Source organism: Podarcis pityusensis (assembly GCF_964106645.2).
Source record: "Podarcis pityusensis genome assembly, chromosome: 1".
Taxonomy (NCBI): Eukaryota; Metazoa; Chordata; class Lepidosauria; order Squamata; family Lacertidae; genus Podarcis; species Podarcis pityusensis.
In genome coordinates this window covers 93,880,132-93,907,041 of record NC_138028.1, presented here as the reverse complement: position 1 = coordinate 93,907,041, position 26,910 = coordinate 93,880,132, and the positions used below count along the sequence as shown (strand labels likewise).

The 26,910-nt window shown below is 42.3% G+C and overlaps 1 protein-coding gene across 22 annotated transcripts in view; it reads right to left on the bottom strand.

The window, feature by feature from the left end:
- Positions 1-26,910, bottom strand: part of KALRN (kalirin RhoGEF kinase) — a 509,101-nt gene that overhangs the window by 47,448 nt on the left and 434,743 nt on the right. For 15 of the 22 annotated variants that reach the window (XM_081004656.1, XM_081004642.1, XM_081004658.1 and 12 more), the window contains 2 exons: positions 3,703-3,986; positions 2,575-2,679 (listed from right to left, as the gene is read on the bottom strand). In XM_081004656.1, the coding sequence (XP_080860782.1) occupies positions 2,575-2,679; positions 3,703-3,986 (389 nt within the window). Of the gene's footprint in view, positions 1-2,574; positions 2,680-3,702; positions 3,987-14,831; positions 17,687-26,910 lie in introns of those variants that run through there. The other 7 variants (XM_081004657.1, XM_081004660.1, XM_081004662.1 and 4 more) reach the window with 2 other exon arrangements.

The following is a 26,910-nucleotide window of genomic DNA, read 5'->3' as shown; positions in this document are numbered from 1 at the left end:
CTACACTGATGGGAAATGAAGGACTCCCAATGATCAGCAAGCCTATGGTGGTGGTTCCCAATTAGCTAATTACTGAGGACCCCCTATTTTTCAGAAGACAAGCCACTGACCCCCTACTTTTGAAAATATTGATAACTCTATGGTAGTTATCTGAGCAAAGCAATTTTTTTGAAGAAAATGTGGGGTAGCCCCTAATAAGCAAAGGATTTTAGGTATACTAAAAACCATTTTTACCACACTGAAATGACAAAGATTTAGTTTTGGGTGGGGGAGACAAATTTAATTTTATTAAAGTATAGTACAAGTGAACAAATTATGACATGTCTAGCAGCTACTAAACCTAATTTATATGCCTACATTTTATATGCCACCCATCTGGCTGGGTTACCCCAGCCACACTGTGCGGCTCCCAACAAAATGTTAAATACACACTAAACCTAAATGTGATGGGCATCTTTTTGTCCCGAACAATCCCTTCCACATCTGGTTCAATATTTCCTACTTTCATTCTCAAATCTGATTCAATATCAAGCCAATTTCTATGCATGCATCTGCAAAGATAAGTGGAACAGAAGGGAACTAGATGTTTCAAAGCTTTTTCACCAAACTTCTTATAATCAGCAAAAACTTTCACCCAGAATTGGCCCAGCCTACATTCTTTGAAAAATTATTTCAATGAACCATCACAAGTCACGTCAACAAGTGCATCTTGCTCTTGTGAGGGATTACACTGTTGTTCTTAATAACCTCCCCGATCACAATGGAAGTTGCTCGGGTACATGGCTTAGCAAGTGGAGGTCCACCTGTACTTTATCACTACAAGCATTCATTCACATGGGTATATGCACTTAAGAGCCCTGCTGGATCAGATCAAAGCTCTATTTCAGTATCCTGCTTTTCCCAGTAGGCCTTTGGCAACACCATAAGCAGCTGGTACTCAGTGACATACTGCCTCTGCAACTGAAAGCTGCATATGGACATCATGAATAGCCATCCTTGATAAGACTTATTCCCCATGAGTTGCACTCCACATAGTGCTAAGGAGATCATTCCATCAGCACAAGCACTCCTGCTTGCCTAACAAAAATATCCCTTCCCCTCCCCTTGCACACTGTTCTAGGACATACCGTAAGTCCCTTGGCACTGGCGGGAATTGTTGTGCTGGCTTCTGCTAGTACAACAATTCAGCTGAATATGGCCCCATGAATATGAATTTATATGTATCCCCCTTTAAAGCTATCTAAGCCAGTGTCTTTTGTCCCACCATGACACTGAATTTCATAAACTAATTATATTATGTGTTTACGGGTACTATTTTGTTTGCATCAAATCTCTTGTTAATCAGTTCCACTGGATAACCGAGGGTTCTAGTATTAATAGAAAGATACTCTGCATCCATGTTTTCACATCAAGTATAAGATGTCATCCTGTGCTCGCTTCATGGATTTTTTCTAAACTTAAAACCCCCAGATTTTATCGCCCCTCTTCCAGCTGCACCCCTGATCATTCTGGTTCCCCCTTCCTGCTTCTTTCCAGCCCTACAGTATTTTTTTGAGATAGGGTGACCTGAACTATATATATATTGGGTGAACTTTAAGAGACAATCTGCTGTTTGCGTCATACTGAAACGATATTGACTGTAGAACGCTCAGTCTACTACTGCATATCTACTTCAGAGGCCCCTGCTGGCAACATTATGACTCATATATCCAGTCCCATGATGAACCTTGGGCACAACGTGCACCACACACTGCACCATTAGCAGTTATTGCTGCAATCACCTTTTCTTGCCCAATTTCGCTGCAACACAGGTGGAGACAACACCAGCATCATGATAGAATACCACATGTATGGCTCTTGCTGTACCACAGTGGTTTTAAGAAGTATTCTGGGAAACCCAAAAGTTCCTTGGAAGTTTATCAAGAATTTCTCAGTCAGAATACTGGTAACAGTAGGCAGGCTTCCCTGAAAGAAAGCTTGCCCACCCACTGACAAATCTTTCCTTGCAGCAGCGTATTGCAGGGCAAGTATTGGTTACGTTTTAGCACTAACTCTCAGTTCATGTAAAGAAATGGTGAGGCGAAACAGATAATAGAATCATAGAATTGTAGAGCTGGAAGGGGCCCCATCTGAACCAAACACTCGTATTATAATATACCCCAGAAGCACCCACAAGGTCCAGAAATTCCTCAGCAGGCAAGTTCACATAGAAAGCTTTCTTCTGAACGTAACAACTGCTCTACAGAAAAGGCATGAAATGCAAAATAAATTAAAAAATCAAGCTACAAAGGTAAGCAGACTAAGTCACAAATATTCTGATCATGACAGGAGGGAAAGGAAAGGGAAAATATCCTTGAGCGTTGCAACAATGGCCTTGAAGACGGATTGCTCAGTGCTATTCCTTCTGGATACAAAGTGAGGGTGTAAAATAACAAATTTCAATATATAGTACCCTACTGAAACACCATGCCTGGTTCCTTGGATTCCAGGAGTTTTTTTTTTTTAAACAACAACAACACAAAAGAACACAAAGTTATTCTGAGAAAAAAAATGAAAAAAAGACCCGAGTCCTACCATGTCATCCTGTGTGGGATCATTATCAAAAATCTTCATAGGAGGAGGGAGTGGTGTATGAGATTCTTCATCTGGCTCATCTTCGCCCCAACCTTTCTTGCTCTTCTGAAAGCAAGGGAAATTTCATTATGAACAGGCAAAGTTGGATAGAATGAAAGAGTCCCTCCCATAATATGTTTATGGTGTTGGAACTCCATAATCAGACCAAATCCAATCCAGACAGAGGAGTGGGTTGTTGTGACAGATATAAAAAGAATATTTATCTAGCCTGTCCCCTCTGATGCCTAGTGAGGTAGAAAGGGAATTCCCTACTGAAGGGAATCCAATGCAATCCTCCAACCCCCATATTAGCATCTACATAAAACATTATTAATTTCCTTTAAAGGGGCAAGAGGATCTACAATAAATCATTCACTGCAGCATTAGGACTTCAAATTTGATCAGGAAAGACCACCGTGCTGCTTAAAATAGCAAATGTTCTGCTAACCAGTTCTCAAGTTCCTCACTGAACTGAATCTGGCTGTCAGGCATGAAAAAAACTCTCTTTTTTTGAGCCTGCTACATTCCTGGGCATATATTTGAATGAGCACACTAGCTCCTTCCAGCAACCTAGTTCTATTTATTGATTTATAGCATTCCTGCATCACTCTCACTATTGGCATACCAACACCTTAAATGCAGCTCCAATAGAATAATTTAAAATGCTTTGAGCAGCTATTAGAGCAGTCATAAAATACCCATAAATGCATCCATATCTGCAGCTGCAAAAGGAAGATAACAAATCTATGCAAAATGACCAGGAAAAATGTGATGGAAAATAAAAATGCAAGAGCTCTGGTTCCCTTCATGATCCATGGTGTTATTTTACATGACACAGCAAAGATGGTGGACAGTAAGGAGCCAACAAACATAAAGGCTGAGGCCTAGGGAGTAACTAGCCTGCATGGGTTGATGCAAGATTCCTCTTTATAGCGAGAATATAGGGCTTTCCCAGTTTTGATACAAGGATGGATGCTTTTCTACAGTTATTTCAAAACTTATTCCAAAATGAAGTGAACAATCAAACAAAAGGAAGCTTTATGCTCAAGTCAGCATTCTTTTAAAAAAGGTATCAAATTATGTCCATACCTCATCCGCACTGTCTCCCTGAGGCGTGGTCTCGTCTCCAGGCTTGGGGGATCCCAGGTCAAAGCTTTTCCTTCCTTCACGCACTTTCTTCTGCTTCTTGATGTTACTGTCTGCCTTTCCGCTATTCAATCGGCGTACTGGACTGGTTAGCCATTTCTTCAGTGTGTTGGTAGAGCGCTTTGGACCAGGGGAGCTCTGGATGGAATTGATGGATGAATGAGGCTGCAAATTGGCCACCGATTCAGATTTCCCTCCATTTTCATTAGAGGATGCTGAATAGGAATCTGCCAGAACAAAATAATAAAAATGCTAAGCAAGACAGGGCATTACGTTAGACAGTTCTTTCTGGAAATGGATGCCAATTTTGTTGATATAAATATTAAATCAGAAGGAGAGTGCTATGTTTAAAATTAGAAGAGAACACACAGTTAAGTCTAAACTAAGTGGACACTAATGTACTCATTTCCCTTTCCACAGGTGTCCACCATCCCTTCCTGATCTGTACTTATGGAACACTCTAAATCTATTTTATTGGCTGGTCTGTTTGTCAGGTATGAATATAAGGAATCTTTTCTCCATACAGAGGACTTCACAAATCCTCAGTACTGTTACTTCTGCCAAAATCATGAAGAATCCATTATGGTCAGCTGGCTGGCTGTCCATACATTCGCCAAGGGAAGTTTGCTTTTTCTGGCCAAGTTAGGGGGGGCTAAGTGAACTTAACACTTCAGAGTTGCCTATCTGTAAAAACAGCTGGCACTGGCTTTTCTCTGCTACTGATATTTTCAGCCTATGCATTCATATTAAGTAGCATTAAACTGACAAGAGATAAGCAACCACTGAAAATGCTTCCACTCCGCTATCTTATGTACGATAGGCTTTGGACATTTTCCATTCACAGAAGCCACATGATTTGGAGGCGGGTGAATAACGCAAACTATTATCAGAATGCTGTTTGTCAGCAGATTCCAAGGTCAGACTGGTTGATCTAACATTCTGAAGATATATGCAGGATACAAGCTTGACTTATTCCACTACCAACCATTCTAATTTTGCTGAAGTGCTTTATACTTGGTGTGTGCTCACTACAGAGTTAATAACATTTGGTACCCCAAGTTTCAGCAATACCTCCCCCAGTAAACTAGTGTTGTACTTTGGAACAGACCCAACTGTCCTCTGTCCTGGCACTTGGATCAGCCAATTACATTAGGAGTTGCTGAATTAGTTTATAAAAATACCAACATATATGTGGGGGCTTGAATGCCTGGGAAGGTGCCAAATTGACATCTCTGTACAATGAAGCTTTGTTGCATCAGGACTGGAGCCCTGTGTTGGGTGAACAAGCATTGCTAACTGGAAGAACATTTTACTTGCCACACCGCATTATTTCTGCACAAAACTCCAAATGACATGCTAAAAGGTCCACAGCATGTATATGTTTGATCCAACATTCCAACTGTGCATTAATTGATGGGCAATAAAGTCATCAAGTGATCCCCTTCATGGATCACTGCCTTGCCGTGGCGAAGGGGCTTGAATAACTCAGAGAAGCTATGAACTATGCCGTGCAGGGCCACCCAAGATGGACAGGTCATAGTGGAGAGTTTTGACCAAACGTGATCCACCTGGAGCAGGGACCGGCAAGCCACTCCAGTATCCCTGCCAAGAAAACTCCATGGACAAAGACAACAGGCATATAAAAGTTATGACGCTGGAAGATGAGCCCCTCAGGTCGGAAGGCATCCAACATGCTACTGAGGAAGAGCGGAGGACAAGTACAAGTAGATTCAGAGCTGATGAAGCGGCTGGGCCAAAGCCGAAAGGACGCTCAGTTGCGGATATGCCTGGAAGCAAAAGGAAAGTCCAATGCTGTAAAGAAAAATATTGCATAGGAACCTGGAATGTAAGAACCATGAACCTTGGTAAGTTGGATGTGGTCAAAAATGAGATGGCAAGAGTAAATATTGACATCCTGGGCATCAGTGAACTAAAATGGACGGGAATGGGCGAATTCAGTTCGGATGACCATCACATCTACTACTGTGGGCAAGAAACCCGCAAAAGAAATGGAGTGGCCCTCATAGTCAACAAAAGAATGGCAAAAGCTGTACTGGGATGCAATCTCAAAAATGATAGAATGATCTTGATACGAATCCAAGGCAGACCTTTTAACATCACAGTAATCCAAGTTTATGCACCAACCCCTGTTGCTGAAGAAACTGAAATTGACCAATTCTATGAAGACTTACAACACCTTATAGAAATGACACCAAAGAAGGATGTTCTTCTCATTATAGGGGATTGGAATGCTAAAGTAGGGAGTCAAGAGATAAAAGGAACAACTGGCAAGTTTGGCCTTGGAGTTCAAAACGAAGCAGGGCAAAGGCTAATAGAGTTCTGCCAAGAGAACAAGCTGGTCATCACAAACACTCTTTTCCAACAACACAAGAGACGACTCTACACATGGACATCACCAGATGGGCAGCATCGAAATCAGATTGATTATATTCTCTGCAGTCAAAGATGGAGAAGCTCTATACAGTCAGCAAAAACAAGACCTGGAGCTGACTGTGGCTCAGATCATCAGCTTCTTATAGGAAAATTCAAGCTTAAACTGAAGAAAGTAGGAAAAACCATTGGGCCGGAAAGATACAATCTAAGTCAAATCCCTTATGAATACACAGTGGAAGTGAGGAACAGGTTTAAGGATTTAGAGGTGAACAGAGTGCCTGAAGAACTATGGATGGAGGCTCGTAACATTATACAAAAGGCAGCAACTAAAACCATCCCAATGAAAAGAAAATGCAAGAAAGCAAAGTGGCTGTCCAACGAGGCCTTACAAATAGCGGGGGAGAGAAGGCAAGCAAAATGCGAGGGAGATAGTGAAAGATACAGGAAATTGAATGCAGAGTTCCAAAAAATAGCAAGGAGAGACAAGAAGGCCTTCTTAAACGAGCAATGCAAAGAAATAGAGGAAAACAATAGAATGGGAAAAACCAGAGATCTGTTCAAGAAAATTGGAGATATGAAAGGAACATTTCGTACAAAGATTACCATAATAAAAGACAAAAGTGGAAAGGACCTAACAGAAGCAGAAGACATCAAGAAGAGGTGGCAAGAATACACAGAGGAACTATACCAGAAAGAAATGGATGTCTCGTATACCCAAGGTAGTGTGGTTGCTGACCTTGAGCCAGACATCCTAGAGAGTGAAGTCAAATGGGCCTTAGAAAGCATTGCTAATAACAAGGCCAGTGGAAGTGATGATATTCCAGCTGAACTATTTAAAATCTTAAAAGATGATGCTGTTAAGGTGCTACACTCATTATGCCAGCAAATTTGGAAAACTCAGCAGTGGCCAGAGGATTGGAGAAGATCAGTCTACATCCCAATCCCAAAGAAGGGAAGTACCAAAGAATGCTCCAACTACCGCACAATTGCACTCATTTCACATGCTAGCAAGATTATGCTTAAAATTCTACAAGGCAGGCTTCAGCAGTATGTGGACCGAGAACTCCCAGAAGTGCAAGCTGGATTTAGAAGAGGCAGAGGAACCAGAGACCAAATTGCAAACATGCGCTGGATTATGGAAAAAGCTAGAGAGTTCCAGAAAGACATCTACTTCTGCTTCATTGACCATGCAAAAGCCTTTGACTGTGTCGACCACAGCAAACTATGGCAAGTTCTTAAAGAAATGGGAGTGCCTGATCACCTCATCTGTCTCCTGAGAAATCTCTATGTGGGACAAGAAGCTACAGTTAGAACTGGATATGGAACAACTGATTGGTTCAAAATTGGGAAAGGAGTACGGCAAGGCTGTATATTGTCTCCCTGCTTATTTAATTTATATGCAGAATTCATCATGCGAAAGGCGGGGCTGGATGAATCCCAAGCCGGAATTAAGATCGCCGGAAGAAATATCAACAACCTCAGATATGCAGATGACACAACCTTGATGGCAGAAAGTGAGGAGGAATTAAAGAACCTTCTAATGAGGGTGAAAGAGGAGAGCGCAAAATATGGTCTGAAGCTCAACATCAAAAAAACGAATATCATGGCCACTGGTCCCATCACCTCCTGGCAAATAGAAGGGGAAGAAATGGAGGCAGTGAGAGATTTTACTTTCTTGGGCTCCATGATCACTGCAGATGGTGACAGCAGTCACGAAATTAAAAGATGCCTGCTACTTGGGAGAAAGGCGATGGCAAACCTAGACAGGATAATTAAAAGCAGAGACATCACCTTACCAACAAAGGTCCGTGTAGTTAAAGCCATGGTTTTCCCAGTAGTGATGTATGGAAGTGAGAGCTGGACCATAAAGAAGGCTGATCGCCGAAGAATTGATGCTTTTGAATTATGGTGCTGGAGGAGACTCTTGAGAGTCCCATGGACTGCAAGAAGATCAAACGTATCCATTCTTAAGGAAATCAGCCCTGAGTGCTCACTGGAAGGACAGATCATGGCAAGTTTCCTTACAAGTTTAAACTTCTGGCCTGCTCCATTAATATTGCCAATTTAGCCTAAGCAATAACTTGTTTCTGGAAAGATTCCTTAGAAAAACTATGGTTTTGTATTGGGGTGGTATTTCAACTGCTTCTCATTCAGGTGGCTTCCTGAATCAGCACTTTTGCTTTAGCAGCACACAAGCCATGATCACAAGTTCCCTTTTGCTACCCACCAGTAGTAAGAAAGAAGGGAAAGACAAGGTGGGGGCTGAATTTTTAAGTGATGTAAGATTATTATGTCAAGAGCAGACTGTTTGGGTGAGTATTAACAGGTGCACTACCTCCTAGATCAAGTGGGGGGTAACTAATGAATATTAAATATTATATAAAGGTTGTTTTCTGCTGCTCCAGAGAAGCGGACACGGAGCAATGGATCCAAACTACAAGAAAGAAGATTCCACCTAAACATTAGGAAGAACTTCCTGACAGTAAGAGCTGTTTGACAGTGGAATTTGCTGCCAAGGAGTGTGGTGGAGTCTCCTTCTTTGGAGGTCTTTAAGCAGAGGCTTAACAACCATATGTCAGGAGTGCTCTGATGGTGTTTCCTGCTTGGCAGGGGGTTGGACTCGATGGCCCTTGTGGTCTCTTCCAACTCTATGATTCTATGATTCAAGGCAATAATATGACTTTAGTCAGTTCAACAGTAGAAGACAATAATCTAAAACATAAAATTCAGCTAGGCAAGTAACTTCCGCCACTTACATAAAATTTTATAACCTCAAACCAAAAGCATCAATCAAAGAATGTTATCTCCAACAGATAAACTGTAGGCTGAGATACGTTCCCTTTTGAAAACTGGGGCTTCGTCAAAAAATACTTTCAAAGTTAGGGCTGAAGATAATTCCAAGTACTTCATTAAGCTGTGGCACAACTCCACAGAACCTATTTCATAAAGTGTATATACCACTAGATCGCAAGGAAAAACCTCACATGTCCTGTATTTCAGGATGGCTCTGCTCTCTAAAGCCACAGCTCTACAGCAGCCCTTTTCGATTGACTGACAACAGGGTAATGCCACAAGGTGGTATTTACCTACGGTTACTTGTTCTTGTAAATGTCATGGAAACTGGTTCTTAGCTGCAGACCCAATTGATTTAAAGGCTTCATCAAAAGTGTGGATTTTTGTGCATAATTGTTTTAGGACTACATACCTTACTCTGAGTAAGAAAGAAAGACAGAGAAGCCATCTCCATTTTTACCTTGATGCCACTCACAAGTTTAAGTCGCAACCTGTCTGCCTGCTTCAAGGATGAGCAAGAAACTTCAAACCTCCAAAATGGACCATAAACACACCTCAAACAGAAACAGACTAAATACAAAGTGGCAGTTTGCAAACCTGTTATGACTTAGATCCAGAAAGGAACAGAAAGCTCGTTTTAATTCTAATGTTTTGTTTATTTCATCCAGGTTGTCTAGGCCAGGAAGAAATTTTACTATCAAAACATTAGTGTGCACGAATTTGCCTTCCCAGCCCATTAGAGAAATTGTGATTATGAGATTAACATGATTTTTTATATTAAAAAAAACACACCTAGCAAACCTTCACTGAAACTCATTCTGCTCATCTTACAGTGGTTTCATTGACCATGCATTTTAGAGAGGTCTCTTATTTAAATAAGAAAGCTTGGAGCAACATGAACGAATCAACTTATAGTACCATCATATAGCTATTATTTACTCTGATTGAAAAATGGAATTCTGCCAATTAAAACAATCAATGCCTTATCAGGAGAACTCCTTCAAAAAAATAGCTTGCCCATCCCACCAAAATCCCAGATCTAGGGTTTAAGCACCAAAGAAAGGCAAAAGCAATTATCTTTCACTGAACCAATTTCTGCTGGCAAACATATTCTTACTGCAAAAATGTATATATCAGAAACTGAACCTGTTCTATGGACTGGTAAGGAAAGAGACCTCAGGTCTGTAGTGCAGTGGCGTAGCGTGGGGGGTGCAGGGGGGGCCGGCCGCACCAGGCGCAACATCTGGGGTTAGGGTTAGGGGGCGCAAATTACTTGCCTTGCCCCGGGTGCTGACAACCCACGCTACGCCACTGCTGTAGTGTAACATATGTTGCCTATATGAGGCCCTGGCATCTTCAAATGAAGAGTCCTGAGTAGTATACTAGGAAAGACATGTATAGAAACCATCGAGCTACTAGGTATTAAAAATGGTACTGGGTCATACTGACTTACACCAATGAGTCATGAGAGCAGTTTATTACATAACCAATAATAGGATCCTCCTGCATACTCCAAGTCTTGCACCACCTTAGTTTTCTTACAGAAGTGAAGAGCAATTTTGGAAATTACAAGGATGTGCTCCTAGCTAAATTTTATGCTCAAGTATTTATCAAACAATGCTTCTTTAGTGTTCTGATATGCTGCAAGAAAAAATAGGCACCCTGAAATTTTACACATGACCTTAATCTGGACGGCAATGTATTTAATGCATGCCTCCCTATAGGTAGAAAGAATAACAAGGATGCAGTGAAACTTAGAATCGTAGAGTTGGAAGGGACCCCAAAGGTCATCTAGGCCAACTCCCTGCAATGCAGGAATCTCAGCTAAAACATCCATCCAACCTCTGTTTAAAAAACCTCCAAGGAAGAAGAGTCCACCACCTTCTGAAAAAGACTGTTTCATTGTTGAACAGCTCTTACGTCAGAAAGTTCTTCCTGATGTTTAGTCAGAATCTCTTTTTTTTTTTTAACTTGAAGCCACTGGCCCAAGTCTCCAGAGCAGAAGAAAACAAGCTTGCTCCATCTTCCATGTGACAGCCCTTTAGATATTTGAAGATAGTTATCATCTCTCCTCTCGGTCACCTCTTTTCCAGGCTAAACATGCCCAGCTCCTCAGCTGTTCCTCATAAGGGTGGTTTCCAGACTCTTGCTCACCCTCCTCTGCACACATTTCAGTTACCATGTTCAGCCCACGGGATTATCCTGATCCACCAAGCTTGCAACTCTATCAAACAAGAAATTAGATTTGTCTGGCAGGACTTGTTTTTGGGAAACCAATGCTGGGTCTTAGTAACCACAGCATCCTTTTCTAAGTGCTCACAGACCAAGTGCTTAATTATCTGTTCTAGGACCTTTCCTGGTATCAACATCAAACTGACTGGTCAGTAGTTACCTGGGTCTTCATGAAATCAACATTAGAATCTACACAGTACAGTGGTACCTCGGGTTACATACGCTTCAGGTTACATACACTTCAGGTTACAGACTCCACTAACCCAGAAATATTACCTCGGGTTAAGAACTTTGCTTCAGGATGAGAACAGAAATCGTGCTCCGGCAGCGCAGCAGCAGGGGGAGGCCCCATTAGCTAAAGTGGTGCTTCAGGTTACGAACAGTTTCAGGTTAAGAACGGACCTCCAGAACAAATTAAGTACTTAACCCGCGGTACCACTGTATATTATTTATTTGCGCTTCCATGGTAAAATCTGAGCTGTGTGAATTTAAGGAAGTTACCACTACCAAACAAATAGATTACTGCTACCAAAAAGGGATGCAGGTGGCGCTGTGGGTAAAACCTCAGTGCCTAGGGCTTGCCGATCGTATGGTCGGCGGTTCGAATCCCCGTGGCGGGGTGAGCTCCTGTCGTTCGGTCCCAGCTCCTGCCCACCTAGCAGTTCGAAAGCACTCTTAAGTGCAAGTAGATAAATAGGGACCGCTTTACAGCGGGAAGGTAAACAGCGTTTCTGTGTGCTGCGCTGGTGCTGGCTCGCCAGCTGCAGCTTCGTCACGCTGGCCACGTGACCCGGAAGTGTCTTCGGACGGCGCCAGCTCATGGCCTTTAGAGCAAGATGAGCACGCAACCCCAGAGTCGGACACGACTGGCCCGTATGGGCAGGGGTACCTTTACCTTTACGTTTACCAAAAAAGTAAGGGACGCGGGTGGCGCTGTGGTCTAAACTGCAGAGCTTGCTGATCGGAAGGTTGGCAGTTCGAATCCCCGTGACGGGGTGAGCACCTATTCGGTCCCAGCTCCTGCCCACGTAGCAGTTCAAAAGCACGTCAAGTGCAAGTAGATAAATAGGTACTGCTCCGGCAGGAAGGTTAGCAGCGTTTCCATGCGCTGCTCTGGTTCGGCAGAAGTGGCTTAGTCATGCTGGCCACATGACCCAGAAGCTGTCTGCGGACAAACGCCAGCTCCCTCGGCCAGTAAAGCGAGATGAGCGCACAACCCCAGAGTTGTTCGCGACTGGACCCAACGCTCAGGGGTACCTTTACCTTTAACCAAAAAAAGTAGTAGTTTGCCAGGACACAAAACCAGTAGGAACTGGATAGCCTTTTAAGATTGCTCTCTTCAAAAATTGGAAATGTCTATTTAGAAAGCTTTTTCCAAACTTCTGACAGCAGAGGCACACTGACCTACCCCTGAATTAAACTGGGAGGAGCACATCAGTCTTAAAACCCCATTAGTTTACTTTTAGGGTGTAAGTGTAAGAGAGGAATCCACCCTTAGAAGAGCCTATCCATGCTTTCTGCATGAAGTCACTGATCATTCTGACATGTTTCCTGAAAGAACACTGACTCATGTAAAACCACCTCTCTTGCCTCTTGCCATAGCCTTTTGGTTGGACCTAGGCCAGCACCAGCAGCTCCTCATATGCTGAGTAAAGGTGGCCAGGGAGAACATGTGGTTTTGAATTTCATAGAATCGGATCAGTTTGGCCTTTTAAAAACAAACCAACAAAAATAAACAAACTTTCTCATGCCCAGCAGATGCTAGCTATTTTAGTTTAGTTTATTTATTACATTTCATCCCATTCTTACCTCAGGGAGATAAAGACAGTTTACATTTTTTTTGCCCCCACCCTCACAACAAAAGCTCTCTGGTAGCTTAGGCTGAGAAAGTTTGGCTTGCCCAAGGTCACTTAGACACCTTCCATGACTGAGTGGAGATTTGAACCTGGGTATTCTACACAGAGAAACTTTTAAGAACAGCAGCATGGTTAATCATTTGCAAATGGTCACAACTGACAGCTAGCAAGACCGTGAGCCAACCAACATAATTACAGGTGGAAGGCATAGCAAACAATCAGGTGGCAGGCAATTATTTCATAGCATACGAGTATGAAAACAATTTTCTTCGTGAACTCTGTTGACTTCTGTTCTTAACAAGCTGGTGTCTATAGAGTCATTTCTGCTTCATGTAGTTGTTCAAGTCAACCAAGCAGGAAAATTAACTCATTTCATTGATCCCCACAGAAATCCTCTTGAAAGAACACAAGTCATGGACCATTAACCAGACAGCTTTTCCACTTCTGCAAGGAAAGGATGGGATTTGGGGAACTGGGGAAGCTACAGATATAACTAGCTGCTCCTGCCTACTTGATTTGCAGCTTGAGAGAAGGGAGGCTGTTCCAGGAATTTGGCCGAGTGCCTTGAAATTATGACTCACAGCAGCCTTCTCTATTCCTTTCATCCTCTGAATATAAATTATCATCCCCAAGTTGTGTGACAAAGGTGTATTGAAGTCAACATGATCAGTCAGCTATTTAAAAGTATTGATTTGTTCCTGCCCTTTCTGGGTCAACTCTGGATGATTTCAGATAACAAAAAACAATGCAGTAGGCATCTAAATGCCTGCCACATAGTGCCTGCCACTACATTGAAAGTGGCTGACAGAAGCCTTCAACCACACAATTAAGCCCAGTAGGGTGATTTTATTGTTTTTAGAGTTTGCTGAAATGATGTTATTGTTTTTAGAACTTTGCTGAAATGATTTTTTTTTAAGAACAGGGATTTTCTTTAGAACACGGAAAATTCCCTTTTAAAGCTCTGTAACTATATAGCCACACTAGCTTAACAAATGGAACTGTTGTTTAGCATCCACACACATGCTACTGCAGGACTTTCTGCTTATAAATTTCTCCCACTGACGATTTGTGAGTAGTTTACCAACCATACCAATATGATCAGAGTGGGCTCTGTTAGAAGAATGCTTAGCCACTTTTTGACTCACTTTGTATAGGATGGTGCTGGCCTTGGATGATGTAATCTGTTCCAATAAGAAATTTGTTTCATTAACAGATGAACTGGAAAGGACCTTCACAGCTGAATTTGAGAGCCAGCAAATGAAGATGCTCTCTGATGCTCTGTGAAACAATGGAGCTTGTGTTGAGCTGACAGCTGCTTGGAAAACATGTGTATTATAGCTACATTACAACAACTGCTACTCTGAATTATTCGGAAAATGGGTGGGGATGAAACTCTCTCTCCCCCCAACATAAAACATCACTGTATCAACAAGGGATTTTCAGCAGGAAATAAAACTGGCAATGCTAATTGAGCCACTGAAACTGCTACATTTTTCTCCAACTCCAACAGGCTTGAAAGAAATCGAACACAAAGTTTAATTATAGTTGGATACACATTTTATTGAAAACTCTTATAATTCTGAACAAAATATGAGGCACAGCAATACATTCTCATATAAAAAGCAAGATCTATAGAATGCCTGCTTAGTTTGAGAAAGTGAAAACAAGCAGGTTCATGTGTCTGCATCAGGGATTCAGCATGTGCTGGGGTGGGTGGAGAAGCAGAGAAAGAATAGAATAGGTGCTGCAAGCACCAACCTGTCTGCTGAAAGGAACAGATGTATGATTATCAAAAAAAATAAATTATTACACTGAAGTCTCAGCAATGCAACTTTTGTATGCAGTTTTCCAGGGGGAATATTTTCCAGATATTCTCCAAGAGATGTGAAAATGGGTCTGGTCACATGGTTCAAGCAGTTTTCCTTCATATGAAGAAACACCGACAGCATTAGGACTGCTATTTCTATGTATAGTGCCTACGACATGAAATGAGTGCTGTAGAAGATTATAGAAAGTCTCAACAAAAGATAGCACTTAAGTATGAGTTCTATGCATACCTGCACAGGTGACTGAAAGGAGTCTCCCTCAACCTGGTGCCTGCCCCTCCAGTTACAGGACTCCTAGCTCCATCATTTCTGACTGTTGTCCATATTGGCAGGGGCTAATGGAAGTTAAGAGTTCAACTAGTTTGGGAGGGTACCAGGTTGAGAACCCTGGGTTAAAGAGTCAGACCCGATTCAAGTCACCTCTTACTGGATATTATCTACCAGTAAACAAAGTATGGTCATTTGACCTTTTGATCCATCCACTGATGGGCAATATTATTGATGGGACTTACAACTGCCTCATTTTTTCTTCCTCCAATATAACATAACTTGGCCCAGGGTTATGGGCTAAACAGTATGCAATATTTAATAGCAACACATAGAAGTGAGCTGGGCTCAAAAATGTCTAAAAGAGGGTTTTTCAAGGAAGAAAGTAACAGTGGCTTTATTCCAGTTAGCATGAAAGCATTTTGTACAGCACACGCACAAAATTAAGTTTCATTAAATCACCTATCACATCACGTAGTAGGCAACTGATAGACCACCACCCTGACGAATACAGTTCCATGGCACTGAAACAAGCCCTTATGAACCTAGCTATTGCCTTCAGTCACCAGTCTTGCTAAAACTTGATCCTCCCACCCGGTAGAGATATAATTCTCAGATTGTAAGATGAGCCAATTCTCCACGTAATCACCCTCTCAAACAATGAAGAAAGAGTGGTAACCAATTAAATCTAAATAAAATAATTTAACATTGACAACTAATAGAGATGCTATTTGTAAGCAATTCACACACATATATTATGTTCATATATGCACTGCCCTAGAAATTGCCCTACTGCCCAACGAAGAAACCAAGAGAGAACTCTCCTTTCTTACAAATGGTTAGATGAACACGCACTGGGTCCTACCCAACTTTGGAGGGGGCCCAGCACACACGTGATGTCACGTGGTAGGAGGAGGCCCAATGGGGCCAGCCACAGCATGGGGAGGCCTGCCATGGCCTGCCACAGCCTCAAAAAGGCCTGCCAGGACCTTGGGAGGGTCCGCCAGGGCCTGCTGCAGCTGCAGGAAGATCCAATGGGCCCCACTGTGACTGAAGAATGCTGAGGGGGCTCAGCCCTCTCCTTGAACATTTTGAGGCAGGCTCGGCCCCCTGCCCCAAATTTTTGGGTGGCCTGCCCCCCCATGGCTCCTCTGAATAAATGCTGACTGCCTTGCCTGCTAACCTAAGGTTACCAGATTTTTTCCAATGAATCCAGGCACACTTTAAATAAATAAATAAATAAATAAATACTACACTTCTAGGACGTTGATGCTGCAGCGGCGGCGGTGGCAGAGGGGCGGCCGCCTCCTTGACCTCAACTGCCACGTTTCCCCTTCCTCCGAGGCTTCTATCTCCTTTCTCCATGAGCCTGGGCAGCCTCTGAGTTGTTGGTTCTTCGGTGGTGGTGAGGAAGCAGTGTGTGGTGGGTCAGGCATGGAAGGCGGAGGAAGGCCAAGAGCGGCGGCGGCGAGGCTTGGGCAGCACAATGCCTCCCTTCCCATCAGAGCAGCCCCAATCCCATTCCTACTTGCGTGCAAGAAAGAGGGGGTGGGGATTCCTCAGCTGGGAAGGGAGGCTTCCTGTTGCCTAACTAAGAGATCCCTGCCCCCTCCTGCTTGCACGCAAACTTTGATAAGCAACGTGAAGCCTCCCTTCACAGCTGAGAGATCCACACCCTGCTCCTGCTTGCACGCAAGTAGGAGTTGGGAGGCTGCTCCGATAGGCAGCATGAAGCCTTCCTTCACAGCTTAGTTGCTGGGGTCAGGAAAGGTGGAGGCAGCCCGGAAGCTGCATCTTAAAGCCCCTGCACCACCATCACATGGGGACTACCAAGCAGCTCCTGATGCCAGCCAGAGTCAACTTCTCCGGGCTGCTGAGACTGCCAATGCTGCGTTTCCCGGGGACATTAGATGAAATCCGGGGACATTCTGGGGATGGAATTTGTCCGGGGACTGTCCCTGGGAAACGGGGACATCTGGTAACCCTATGCTAACCTCCTCTGATTAGATTCCTGAGAACATTCATTATGGATAAAGTCAGTTCCGCATGTACCTCTAACATTTATTGCCTTTTAAAATCAGAGTAGAAAATCAGTTATTTGGTACAGTGGTTAAAATGCTATCATTTTAACAAAAAAGATAATTAAGGTGATTTTAAATTATTTCGAAACTCTGTGTACAATGAATTAAATCTATACAAACCTATTTATTTAGAAAGTACACTTAAGATTATTTTCAAATCAGCAGCTTGGACTCCAAGCTATGTGTTGAAAATACCATTACAATACAAAGTCAGTCTTCTAATCAGTGAAGCCCCTCTGCTGGTAGAACTTTCTCTCTGGACCAATCGAGAAGCAGAGTGGTGTGATAATGTTCAGGTTCCGAAGTTACAGCTGCCCCCAGCCATTAGTTCCTTACTGAAGACTCACAGGGCGTGGGGCAGAGCCAGTGGATGTGCTAAATCCATGTGTGCAGGGCCTTCTAAAAAGTAGTCCAACAAATCAACCCAAAAGTCACGTGCGCACACACTTTTTCAAGTTCCCCTGAACTCTTCATCAGGCTATATGGTAAAAAAACACAAAGGGGAGAGAGAAAAGAGGCTGTTGTTCAAGCCATCTGGGTCTGCATGTGGTAGGAGTCTTTAGTTTGAGGAAGACGTAGCAGAACTCAAAGAGATACTTTTAACTTCAGGATACTCTACAATGATATTATTGCACCAAATGTAGTATAACATCCACCTGTGATTATTCAACTGTCTTAAAGAAACCAGTTAAAGAAGTTTCCTCAGTTTCTTGTTATATGTAATATTTAATATCTATTCATAGGCTCGCCCGAATTAAATAATTTCTTTTTGTCCATCAGATGCCAAGACTTAATTAGCAAATAACCTTCTACGTGCACTGAAGCAAGAAGATTTGTGTATTAACCCTTATGTTTCATTCCAAAGAACATACAAGTTTGACAACGTGCACAAAAACTGCTACAGTAAAAAATGGATAGCTTACACCAATATTCAGCTTGCAATTGTTGGCTTGTGAATTAAATATGCATACATGAGGTTTATACTGGCACCAAGAGGAAGACAGAAAATACAAACACACCCTTCTTGTAACCAGGGTGTGAAAGGGGCCCAGTTAATCTCTCTTTGATTCAGAAGGTAACCAACTTTGGGCTTTTTAGCGTCCTACTTCTCAAACCCACAGAACACTAAGGTAAGTTTAAAAAGAAAAAACAACCCTGCACAGGTTAAACTTATTGTAAATTGCCACATTATTTTCTGAATCAATTGGCAGTTTAACAATACTTCTATAAATAAAATAAACACAACTTCTAATGGTGAATCTCATTTGATCTCGTGTGTTGTTGTTTTTTTGGTAACCCATTGTTTTCTCAGCTGGGAGTTATTTGTGAAACTTTGGTTCTTTACAAGACTTCTTTTCCTTCCTTATTTTTACATGCTTCTTTGCACCACTTTTCAAAGTCAAGGACACTCAAAATAATAAAAAGGATGCCTACACCTGGTTTAACATCAATGACCTTTAACATTAACTACATTTTATCAGTTTGCCTTACTGCAAACAGTCCATAAAGCAAGTGTGGGGAAGCTTTTTCAATCTGAGGGGCATATTCCCTCATAAGGAACCCTACAGGAGCCACATATGTATGTTGGGCAGGGTCAGGGACAAAAGTGGACAGGGAAAATGGGCAGGACACCTACTGTTGTACAGTAGGCAAAAGAGAAGAGTGCTACGTTCTTACTTAATATAAGGCAGGGTTATTCACTTTTGCAGACCCAGAACAAGAGACTATTTATTGATGAACACGGCAAAACAAATCATCACAAGGAAAATGACAGTGACCACAAGAACAAGCTAAAGGATGGAGTCTTGGCTCCACTCCATAATAATACCATGACAATATTTAACACTATCATTCTACACAGTGATTTCCACATATACACCCACCCTTTCCTATCCAGACAAACAAGAGACATTTATCACAGTTCAGCCAGAGAAAAACACTTAAGGAGGGCACGGAGCAAGGCCAGTGGTCTAGGGAAGAGTCCTTTCGGGCTGGAGAGAGAAGGTTGGAGGTTCTCTACAGCTGACATAAAAGTATGCCTCTTTTAAAGACTTTTCATGCTATTCTTTCCCATGTCAACCCATTCTTAGTGCTACACATCCTGTAACTACACCCACCTGACAAAGGAAAGAACTACATTTTGCAAAAAGAAAACCCCCCCAAAGGACTGCAGAACTACCTGTAGCATGTGGTTTCCCCCCTATGAAAGCATCACAATGCCTACTATTGGTTGGTGAGACAGGGTTTCACCAGACCACGCATCTGAGTAATTCCAGTTGCTTCCTCATAGCTATCATTCAGGAAGCACAAGGAAACCTGAGGAACTTGTTCAACTATCTTAATCTCCACCATCTTTCCCTTGCCATGCAGAATTTCAAAAGAGCCAATTTGAACACACATTTATATTCTCTGCTTTATGGTTCAACTGGAAAACTAAAATGTGAAGCCTTCAGTTCCCTGACATTTCCTCGTAGGATAATACTGTGGTGCAAATCATACCGGTGCAGGAAGGAATTTGAATCAGAAATATATTAATTTTCTTGTCAGTATTTGACCACTTCCTTAACACACAGACACACACATCTGGCACTCCTAGCATTGCTACTCTCTGGTATTTGACAGATCAGTTCTCAGAAACCATTGAGCAACAGATTTCATTCACAATAGCTTCTTGTATGTGACATAACTATGGCTGTAACTAGAGGTCCCAAATAAAGCCTGTTGTGAGCAAGACTGCAAGAAAGCGACATATTATGTGTGACAGAACACTATTAACAGCACCTCATTAGAATATATTGTGCTCATAACCTATATATTAGGTTTTTGCATCACACAAACAATTTTCAGAATAGGGAACTTTGCTTTCAAATTTAAGGAACAAGTGGCAAACCTCATTCTAACTGCCAGTGTGCAGCCCCCACCTCTCAAAAGTGGGCCTTTGAAGCTTAAGAACAGGTAGGCTGCTAGCCAGTAACCTAAGTTGCATTCAGTCATAAAAGTTTATGCTGTTACCATTAGTGTATAAAACCTTTAATGACTTAGGACCAGTTTATTTAAGGCAGGCATCCCCAAACGTGGCCCTCCAGATGTTTTGGGACTACAACTCCCATCATCCCTAGCTAACAGGACCAGTGGTCAGGGATGATGGGAACTGTAGTCCCAAAATATATGGAGGGCCGAGTTTGGGGATGCCTGACTTAAGGGATCACTTAACACACATGTGCCTTCTTGATCACTTCAGTCTGTGGAACATGCACACACAGTGTTTGTTCTGCACTTGTGAGGAGTCATTCCTTCCGAGTGGCAGTTCCTATGCTCTGGAACTCCCTGCCTATTGATGCCAGGCAGGCACCTTTATTATGCTGTTTCTGCCTGTTTCAGCAACCTATACAGACATGTGATTTGGTTACATCTGCTTTTAAATGTGATGTTTTACCGAGTTTATTGTTTTTACATGCTTTTAAATGTGTGTTTATTTTATTTTTAACTGTATCGTATCACTGATGAGTTTGCTGCCCTGGGCTCCTTCAGGAGGAAGCATGGGATATAAATCCAATTAATTAATTAATCACAAAGAGAGGGGGGTTGTTTCTAAATGGCATATCTTGGTCATTTTACAGGGCTGCTATGGAAACAGTTGCTTAAGAGATGCATTTACAGAAATAGAACAAATTATACAAGTTATTTTGTGTATTTATTGAAGTAAGTGAATCACTACAGTTCTTTCAACCCTGGCAGGGTTATGCTAGAAGTGCTTATTATTTGCTCTCACCTCTCTCCCACAATCACCTGCAGTGCTCCACTGCTGAGAGCAGTGCACAGATTATGTGGCATGCCTTCGCCTTGGGCAGCTGTGGGAAGCCCTGGGCATCAATTAGAAAACCGCATGCACAGTTTCCAGGAAGAACAAAACTAAGATGTTATTATAGTTAAAGCTGTGTGTTGATCCCAGATCTCTTGGAGGGTAGTTATTATGCCTCTTCTGATTAAAGACACCACACACAATTCCATTTGGAAAACCTGTGATTCGGGACAGGCTAAAACCTAGTTCTCACTGAGATGATAGGTCTGTGTCTGGGCACAGGTGGGGTCTCACATGATTTCAGTGTTCTTCCACTGGCCTAGAAAACTGGCATCTCAGGGAAAGCATTCTAGCCTACATTTCTCCCCGCCTTGTCTTTTGTTTATGAACAGGATTTTTTTTTTTAAAGGGATGAGCATTCAATCATAAAAGCTTCCCCATCTGCAGTCTACATTCACCACCTTAGAACCACACCTCAAAAAAGCAAGTGGGACAAAAATCTAGGGACTTAAAGAAATATTTAGCTTGGTTCATTTCATGGCTGCCCAATGACACTTGAAAGCTGCTCAACAGCATAATACAGACTGCCCTTAGCTTCAGAATTTGGAGGAATTCTGTACCCTATCTATAACCCTAAGTTTCTCCTTATATACAATGCCCTCCACGTTTTTCCTCTCGTGTGTCAGACCCTGTGGTTTAGGGACAAACACGTTATGCAAGGTTCTGCAATTTACTGATACAGTGGTACCTCGGGTTAAGAACTTAATTTGTTCTTAACCTGAAACTGTTCTTAACCTGAAGCACCACTTTAGCTAATGGGGCCTCCTGCTGCCGCTGCACCGCCGCTGCATGATTTCTGTTCTCATCCTGAAGCAAAGTTCTTAACCCGAGATACTATTTCTGGGTTAGCGGAGTCTGTAACCTGAAGCATATGTAACCTGAAGCGTATGTAACCCGAGGTACCACTGTAGATCCAAATCTTAGATTTCCTGTACTAAATTCACTTTCCCTTTGTACTGGCCACTAAAAGTCTATTGCTTAGGTATCTTAAGCTGCTAATGCATTTCACACACTTTCCCACAGGCTTTGGTCGCCAACATAGCTCAGAACTTTCTCCTACTCAAACTTTTTGAGCTTTCATAGCTTGTTTAAATAACACAGCACTGTGGTACCTTATCAGTATTGTACTTTGCACTGAGCAGCACATTGCAAATAATCATGTTCATTGCCCCCTTTTCTTCTTAAATTTAAACCCTCTGATAAACTGCATGAATCCCTCAGGACACCCGTCCTAAACATTAAAGGAAAATATTACAAAGAACCAATTGCCATTTAACCAGTTGGCATGTTATGTCCAAATTTTCAACTTGGCCATGAACTGGGCAACTCAGTAAATGTTACCACCTCAGCTTCCACATTTAGAGCTTGGAAATTATATTACTATGATGACAAATATTAAGTTTCTGATCACTTTAAATGATCATTTGATTTAAGTAAATTGTTCATTCACTTCAACAGAGTTTTTAGGAAGGGTGCAATTGCTACTGTGCAAATCATGCATTTCCCAACATGCCTGAAGAGCAAAGGAAAATGCCAGGGAAAGGTGAAGGGGAATCTAGACTTGCCAGGTTTAGGATTTTTTTCAGTTTGCATTGCAAAATTTTCTGATGCCCTAGAGCAATGTTTCCAAATGTATAGTATGCATACCTCCAGGGGTATGTGAAAATATTTCAATGGGACATGGCAGTTGTTGTTTTTTACTTTATCATAAATAAAATAGTAATATTAGGACTACTCACAAATTATCTTCACCTGGGAAAGGGTATGCCAGTAGAAATGAATGCTCAAAAGGAATATGCAATTAATTTAAGTTATGCATATGTTGGGTTAATGGGATAAATAAGGCCACAACTGGTTACAGATGTGAGCGGTTTGGCTTAGGCAATTGGGTGAAGCAAGACTATATCCTGACTCCTGCAGTAAGTCTAAAAAGGTCAACCACTGATAGGGGGAGCTCTATGATATACATCAATTAAGAGCACTCCCAGGGTCACTGATGGGGTCCTGACATGGCCCTAGCCCACACCAGGCTTTGGACAGGAACTACACCGCTGGACCCCTTTAATGGGATACCCTTAACGTGGAGGGGCAGGCCTGAGGCAACAACCACCCCTCCCATGACAAGGCTTACCCTATGCCTAACCTTACAAAGTTATGATGATTGCTACTAGGTAGGCGAAAACTAAATGGCTGGTGCCAACTTGCCAAGTGGAAAAATTCCTACCTGGCCCCGACAACCAGGCAACCAACATTAGTCATAGCAAGGCCATAGTCATGCACTGGAAGAAAAGAGGGTGGGCGGGCTGGGAGATCCGACGAAAGGAGATGAGTGGAGGCTGCCCCGAAGTTGCACCGCTGTTTAAACGGCAGATGGCCACGCCTCCAGCTAACCCAATTGGTCAGCTGGGGGGGCGTGACGCGGCTGGGCGTCCCACTGATGTGGGCAGCATCCCTCTACCCACTGCCAGGAGGTCCTGGAACCCCTCCTGCAACGCAGCCCCCTGGAAAAGGGGAGCTGTCCTAAAGGACTGCTATGAAAATATAATGATGTAGAAGCATATGTACCACCTTGAACGCCTTGGAGGAAAGAGCAGGTATTTATGGTCATGAATCTGCTGACATCAATAAATACCTGCTCTTTCCTCTACGGCTTCTTTATGCACTGAAACAAACAGCTAATTATTTTATATAGCATTGGATTTCTAGAGAGGAGCTCCGGCCACCAGTTCCTTATCCCCATTTCCCCCATAATAATTTATCCACATTTCTCTTTTCAGTTCTTCCATTCTTGTGACCACTGTTTTACAAAACAGTGTAAAAACAGTTTCTTCAGAATTAGATAGCTTAAAAGAGGCTTTATTGACACAAAAAAAATTCAAGTATTAATACCCAATAGCAAGATTAAAAAAGACATTCAAATCAGTATAATTTGGGGGTGGGCAGAACACACAGAGAAAAAAACGTGATGACAAGATGAACAATGCTTGTCTATCTGCGGACTAATAGACATCATTTACACATGAAGTAATGCCTATTCAAAATACCACAGAGCTGTTGTATTATTATAATCTATAAGGTTTATTGGGACGCGGGTGGCGCTGTGGGTAAAACCTCAGCGCCTAGGACTTGCCGATTGTCAGGTCGGCGGTTCGAATCCCCGCGGCGGGATGCGCTCCCGTTGCTCGGTCCCAGCGCCTGCCAACCTAGCACCCCTAGCACCCCCGGGTGCAAGTAGATAAATAGGGACCGCTTACTAGCGGGAAGGTAAACGGTGTTTCCATGTGCCGCGCTGGCTCGCCAGATGCAGCTTGTCACGCTGGCCATGTGACCCGGAAGTGTCTTCGGACAGCGCTGGCCCCCGGCCTCTTAAGCGAGATGGGCGCGCAACCCCAGAGTCGGACACGACTGGCCCGTACGGGCAGGGGTACCTTTACCTTTATAAGGTTTATTAAAATAATAATAAAAAGATACATGCTTTATAAAGCAAGTCTAAAAGCAGAATGACTCTTAGAGATACACAGTGGACCCAAGAGTCAAGGTCTCTCTCTCTCATTTCTTATCAAGACAACGTTATATGTTCAAAGGTCAGCACATAGCCTTAAAGGAAAAGCATCAAATATTAAAACAGTGTCACTATACCAGGATTTTTCTGACAATCAAAAGATCCTGCTAGCGGAGGTTTTTTTAGAAGTACAAATAATCTATGCGTTGAACTGCATGTTAGGGTAGTTAAATGATAGCAGATAGGGAGAAGATGTACAGAGCCCAATTTGGCAGCAAAACTACTAAAGAGAAGACACAGAAACGGTAGCAGTTGATTTCTTTAGACAGGTGGGTTGCCCAGAGAGCTACAGTGAAGAATGGCTGCCTTGACACTGACATTGTGAAGAGAAGTAAACCTGCAACAAGTAGATATCAGTGATGATGGAGTTTCAAAGTGCCTTACAGGAAAAGGATAAAAATATAAAACTACAACAAAGCACCAAAACTCTTCAACCAACACTAACCCACTATCAAAAACAATCAGCTAACAATAACAACTAGCCTTCCCCCCTGAGCCACAAGATTTGTAGACTACCTAAAAAGTAAGCTCAGCAGTTAAAAGTTCATAATGAGAAGAATTTGAATGTTCAAATAGTTAGAAAAAATAGAATATGCAGTAGGAATGGGAAGCTTTAGGGAACAAGGGAAAGATGGATGGGAAGTGGACAGAATAGAATTATGGAATATACCGGTATCTATTCCTTTTCCTTTTTTCCTTCCCTTTCTTTCACTTTTTTATTTTTTATTCTTCAGTTCTTTGTGTGTGTGTGTGTGTGTGTGTGTGTGTGTAATATAATAATTATATATATATATATATATATATATATATATATATATATATAACCAGTGCTCAAAAGAATGCTTTCTATGGCTTTCTTTTTGTAACCTCCTATGAGAGTCTTTGGTTAAGCACTGTTGGACACAGGTACTAAAAAAGCAAAAACAAAACACCTCTCTTACTGTTTTAATTTCACAGACTCCAAAGGCTAACAATGCATGTAACCCACAAATAGTTATTTTCAATTAAGGGTAGGTTTTGACCAGTTTCTCATAGGTTGCTCCTGATGTAGAAAAGGTGAAAACAGCCAGGTCCAGAATCACAGTCCTGTACCCTTTGTTGCCACATAGGAAACACAAACAAACATGACCAGTTTGCGTTCCAGATACCATGAAAGCACTAGCTATGGGGGGGGGGGGGAACATTACGCTCCCCATTCCTCCTCACTCCTGTCACCTTCACATGAAGATACCTAGGTCTATCAAATGTAAAGTCAGAAGTTCAAAGTTACAACCAAAGATATCCTTATGATACAATGCGTCCACAAGTGCTGTCTCTACATTAAAAGAAAGCTAGAGTTTTGTTGTAATTTTCAGTTGTACTCAACACTTCTTGTTTTGATGTTGTAAAAGAAAAATCTGTACAGTGGTGCCTCGCAAGACGAAATTAATCCGTTCCGCGAGTATCTTCGTCTAGCGGTTTTTTCGTCTTGCGAAGCAACCCTATTAGCGGCTTAGCGGATTAGCGCTATTAGCGGTTTAGCGGCTATTAAAGGCTTAGCGGCTTAGCGGATTAGCTGCTAAAAGGCTATTAAAGGCTTAGCGGCTTAGAAAAAGGGGGGGGGGGAGCAAAAAGAAAATCTCAAGACTCGCAAGACATTTTCGTCATGCGAAGCAAGCCCATAGGGAAATTCGTCCTGCGAAGTGCATTGAAAACGGAAAACCCTTTCGTCTAGCGGGTTTTCCGTCTTGCGAGGCATTCGTCTTGCGGGGCACCACTGTATCTCTATCTGACTCAATGGTGGAGTCAGCAACCATTTCATCTCAATGCAATTTAGAAATTGCTATTTTGGTCAATTTGAGAGCCCCACATATCAGCTTAAACAAAGAAAAACAAGGATGTCAGAAGATCCCATCACAGGTTGCACCATAAGTATCTTCTGCTTGACTCTGAAATGAATTGAGAGGTAGAGGGATAAAGTATGATCTCAGAGAATTTATCTGAGTGTGGACAGCAAAAATAGATGGTGTTCCACATAATAGGTACATACCAATAAGTCATTCCAGACTGAATACATTTCTATTTCTGGTGAGGCACTGTTCTAATATTTGAAACCCGTACATTCAAGTAGCCTTGCCTGAATCTTGCGGGCTCATTTTTTTTTGTTTGGAAGTTACTAGTAGCCTAAGTAGGAAGTCAAGTATCAATGAGCCCAAGCTTCAGCAGAAATCCAAAGCCAAGTTTCCCCTCTTGGAAAAAATTGGTTTCACATTTTCTCTAGTCCGATTTAGATTTTCCT